The sequence below is a fragment of the Mus caroli genome, unplaced genomic scaffold (assembly GCF_900094665.2).
Source record: "Mus caroli unplaced genomic scaffold, CAROLI_EIJ_v1.1 scaffold_10024_1, whole genome shotgun sequence".
Taxonomy (NCBI): domain Eukaryota; kingdom Metazoa; phylum Chordata; class Mammalia; order Rodentia; family Muridae; genus Mus; species Mus caroli.
Window position 1 is genome coordinate 8,273 of NW_018391414.1, and position 5,269 is coordinate 13,541.

Sequence of the window (5,269 nt, forward strand, 5' to 3'; positions counted from 1 at the left end):
GTTCTGGTACATTGTGCCTTCATTTTCATTGTGTTCTAGAATGTCTTTTTTTAAAAAATATTTATTCTTTTTTTATTTATATGAGTACACTGCAGCTGTTTTCAGACACATACTCAAAGAGTACATTGGATCCTATTACACATGGTTGTGAGCCATCATGTGTTTGCTGGGAATTGAACTCAGGACCTCTGGCAGAGTAGTCAGTGCTCTTAATTGCTGAACCATCCCTCCAGCCCTAGAAAGTCTTTAATTCCTTTCTGTATTTCTTCCTTGACTGAGAGATCATTGAGTAGAGAGTTGTTCATTTTTCATGAGTTTATGGACATTCTGTTGTTGAATTACAGCTTGGTGATTGGATAGGCTACAAGGAGTTATTTCAGATGCAGATGCAGAGACCCACAACAAACCATAGAAGGAGCTTGGGGGAAAGGTTTTGAGAGCGTACAATATTGCCCTATTTCCTCTTCCACTGATGAGCCTCTCCATATCTCACTACATTGTATAATGATTCCCTCACTGTACCTCAATTCCATCTAGAGCCTGGCCCCAGAAAATGGGCTCTAGAGCATAAGAACTATATATTGCAGAAAACCCATTCCATACAGAACTGGTTATCACACACCCATTCCATGTAAGTGTTGAAACAATCTTTTATGTATTTTAAAAATAAGAAAATGTAATGTGAAGCTACTGACTGTCAGAAACTAGAATTATAATAGTATAATAATCATATAGCATTTGCACATTTAAAAAATATAAGTATGTTATATGAACATGTTTAATGGAACTAGGATTCAAAGATAATCAGTTATCATTGGTTATTATACAGACTTAAATTATGAGCTAACAGTTGTACTTGAGGTGAATCCAGGATTTCCCCTAATAAATTTCTTCAATGCCTTCAGTGGGTGGATGTTACGCAGTTGGAATACAAATGCTATAAAAATTAATATTCCTAGCACTACAGATGTTGCAACAGCTATTAGTGTGTGTCCTGGAAAAGGCAATGGAACTTCATCGACATAAATCTAAAAGTAAAAACAAAAGTGGATATGAAAACACTCGATCTCCACAACTAACCACACAGTAAAATTCCACCCATAATTCTGTGGACATTTAGCATCCCCTACCATCTACACTCTGATCTCTACCACACCCTGTCTAAGCCTTATCCAGCACACAAATACTGCCCCTGTTATCTTTATCCATAAGTTGGATTTGACAAGAGTTGTGTCATTTTCCCACTCATCTCATTTTGTACATCATGCATTTACTATACCTGAAATTCTTCATTTAAGTCACAAAAGCTGACTCCAGGAACCACAGACACCTTGAAGTGAAACAGTTCAGAGCCCTGTGGAACAAACACAGATGGTCATCCTCAACTAGTGTGTTCATTTCAACAAAAGCACCCAGGAGAGCCACTTCTATGAGAACACATCTATGAGAATGAAACTAAAACATAAAACTACTTGGCATTCATGAACACTTTGAATTACCACTAAATTTCTGTGGTTTTAATGTGTCTCTGCATTTCCCCCGTTTTCCACACTTACCTGGGCTCTGTGTATCCCTGAGATCCCTAGATAGTGGAAACTTTTCTGCTTACCTTTAGCCAGTTGATCTGGCCTATCTCTTTCAAAAAAAAAGTAAATTAATGTTCCAATCAATATTCTGATTCATTTAGAAATAAGAAACCAAGGGAAGTAAATAAAGATGTTCTATATACTTTAAAGCTGTTTTTTGTACCATTCATCAGCTTGTAATCTTTCAATCTTACTTTAGCATATATACTTTACTTTGAACTCTACATGGTAAAAATTATAATGCTGTCAACTTACCTGTATGGTTAGGTTGAGACCTAAAGGATTATACACTGGAGTCTTAAGCAGTGGCTCTAAGTAGTGCTTCATTTTCTTAACGTTTTCTGGCTCATTGTGTTCTGAAATACAGGGACTACATTTTAAGAACACTTATATTTTCATATCTTACTGTTACATGAAGTAAGGTACAACAAAATATTTTATCATGTGACATGACTAAGGAACTCATGCTCTCAGTTTTATTTGAGATGTATCTTTAGAGTTGTGTTTTCCCAAGATATTTCAATATAAACTAAAGAAGAACAGCTAAAAGAAGAAAAGAGACACCCAGAAGACAGTAATATATAACCACAGCATGGGCATGGACATCTCAAAGAGTTGCAGAAGATAAGACAAACTCAAGTATATGTATGGGTCAAGAGAGAATTATTTTTTTATTTTCAAATCATGTCTGGTACATAGGGTTGGTAATATGGTTTAGTGGTTAACAGCACTGGCTGTTCTTGTACAAGGCCTAGCTTTGATTCCCAATACCCATGTGGCAACTCACAACCATCTGCAACACCATTTCTAGGGGATCTGAATCTTGGCTTCTGAGGGTACCATGTGTGCAAGTGATGCCCAGACATACAGATAAAACACCCATATTCATCAAAAGTAGACATATTCTGGTACTGGGGAATTGAAGCCCAGTGCCTTTTTCATAATAGACAAGAACTCTACCACCAAACTACATACTCAGTTCTCTTCAGGTGGAATTAGCATAACTGCTTACATTGCTCCAATATGCTCCTCAATAAGCAGATGGCTTCATCTGATCTCTGCTAAAGACTGAGTTCTTTTTTTCTAGTCTCTGATTATAAGATACCAATCCTGACATGAATATACTTTTCATTTTTCATAGTGGTGGGCAAATGATTTGTCTAAGATGGAAGTAAACTTGCACAATATGATAACTAAATGGTTCTCCAAGAGAAGTAAATAGCTCTGTTGCTTAATACTTCATTTTTTCTAAATAAGTAAGCTGGTGTAGGTGTTGTAAACCACAGTAAGGTAATGGAGACAGGAGCTAAAGAAAGTAATTCAAGCTCTGACCGTCTTCTTAGCTAATTTCCCTTGGGAATTCTGTCACCACTGCTAACTCACTAGTTTAACTATCTGCTTTTAAAATGCTTACATATTTAAAAGTCAATTCTTCAAACCTGGTTAGAGACACCATAGAACCATAAAGACTAGGAATATTATGGAAAATGGAAGCTTTATTTTCTTTACTGGAGTTTTCACTTCAAGAAAGCATTAAATTGTCAAAGTAAGACTCATTGAACCAAGTATCTGCAAACTTAGTGAGTGATATAGTGGTGACTAATCAAATTTTGATTCAGTTCATCTACCCACTTCACCAGACCTCTCTGCCATCTTCCTGTCTTTTTGTGGTTCAACACTGGAATTGAACCTAGGACCTTGAGCATTCTAGGTAAACAGTCTACCATTGAGTTCCTGCCCCAGAAGTTAAAGTTATTTCTTCTCTCTCTCTCTCTCCTCTCTCTCTCTCTCTCTCTCTCTCTCTCTCTCTCTATATATATATATATATATATATATATATCTCCTCTCTCTCTCTCTCTCTCTCTCTATATATATATATATATATATATATATATATATATGCATATGCATGTATCTGCTGTCTGTCTATCCATCTATATTAATTATCTGAAAACATTCACACATAAATATGCAACTGAAAATTATATCTTTGGGGTAAAACTGAATTTAAATAAATTTCCTTTTGTGTTGTAAAATTTGCCTGTTTCTTTTTAGCTCTTTCACCACAAAATCCCCTTTCTCTCTCTCTCTCTCTTTTTCCTTCTTTTTGGAACAGTGTCTCACGTAGCCCAGGCTTCTCCTATCTCATTATAGAACTGAAACTGACCTTGAACTTCTGATTCTCCCTCCTTTACCTATCAAGTGCTGGGACTATAACTGTGTGTTACCACATTCAAGTAAAAAAAAAATCTTTGCGAAACTTTATGTATGTAATTAGAAACATATTCTACAGATTACCTGGAAACACTTAGAACATTTTGATAACTGCTATGATAGTGACTAATAAAGACATGCACAACTGGTACACAGCACAAACTCAGTCATCTTGCTACTAAACTACAACATGACTTTCAGATTCATTCATTTCTGGCAAATTATTTGCTAGATGTTTATTTTTTTAATTATTTTCGAATGTGGGTATAGTCATAGGACACCCTGCAGTTAGAGTTTCAGGTATTATGTGAGTTGCTTGACTTGAGTTCTCTACAAAAGCAGTATACTTCTTTAATACTGAGCAATATCTCTAGTCCTGATTTAATGTATAAAAAAAAAAATGTCCTTAGTCAATTAAATTCAGGGTACCAGATGCGATGAGAACCTAAAAGGACACGACAATGGTGAATATGAACATGCAAGTGACTCAACTCCTTTTCCAAATTCTACTGGGTATTTCTCATGTGAACAGGCTTTGCAATCCACTTGTGTTTGAAAACCACTAATAAGAGAGAGAAATCCATACTTAGTTGCCAGTTTTTCCTCATATTCACTTCAGTCATGGTAACTAAATACGGAGGTTCTGCGGAGATTTTATCTCTTTCATTGAGAATTTCCAAAACAACTGGGTATTGTGTGACTGGAAACTTGAAACGATGAACCTAAAATACAAATTACATGAATGCATATAAGAATGGAAAATTCAATACTATTATTTCTGCCCAGGAAATGAATGAAATGTTTGCAGAATCTTGGCTATTCTAAGTAGAATGCTTTTTAGGATCTTTGCCTTTCAGACACGGAAATGGTCCATCACAACCAAATCCATGAAAATTCCAAGTAATAAGATTCATAACTTTTAAAAACACTGAAGTTATTATACAAAGTGATAAGTGTAATTATGGAGTTTTCTTACACAAACATAATCTTATGTTTTATATATATATTGGATATATGTGTGTATATATATACACACACACATATTGGAATTATCTTCCCTGTCATTGTACATTGGGTTTTGTTTCACATCCTCTTCTCTGAAATCCCCTTGTTCTTCCCAGACAGAGTTTCCTTCTGCTTTTTTTTAAATTATTTTTTAATTAGGTATTTTCATTTACATTTCCAATGTTACCTAAAAATCCCCCCAAACCCTCCCCCCAACTCCCCTCCCCTCCCCCACTCTTACTTCTTGGCCCTGGCGTTACCCTGTACTGAGGCATATAAAGTTTGCAAGACCAATGGGCCTCTCTTTCCACTGATGGTCGACTAGGTCATCTTTTGATACATGTGAAACTAGAGACACGAGCTCCAGGGGTACTGGTTAGTTCATATTGTTGTTCCACCTATAGGGTTGCAGACCCCTTTAGCTCCTTGGGTACTTTCTCTAGCTCCTCCATTGGGGACCCTGT

The 5,269-nt window shown here is 36.0% G+C and overlaps 1 protein-coding gene across 1 annotated transcript in view; it reads right to left on the reverse strand.

Annotated features, from left to right (window-relative positions):
- Positions 1-618: 618 nt before the first annotated feature.
- LOC110289168 (cation channel sperm-associated protein subunit beta) overlaps positions 619-5,269 on the reverse strand; it is a 51,169-nt gene continuing 46,518 nt past the window's right edge. The window contains exons 7-10 of the mRNA XM_021155337.1: positions 4,387-4,522; positions 1,842-1,942; positions 1,280-1,354; positions 619-1,028 (exon numbers count right to left, since the gene is read on the reverse strand). Of these exons, the coding sequence (XP_021010996.1) occupies positions 837-1,028; positions 1,280-1,354; positions 1,842-1,942; positions 4,387-4,522 (504 nt within the window). The 3' untranslated portion in view covers positions 619-836. The remainder of the gene's footprint in view (positions 1,029-1,279; positions 1,355-1,841; positions 1,943-4,386; positions 4,523-5,269) is intronic.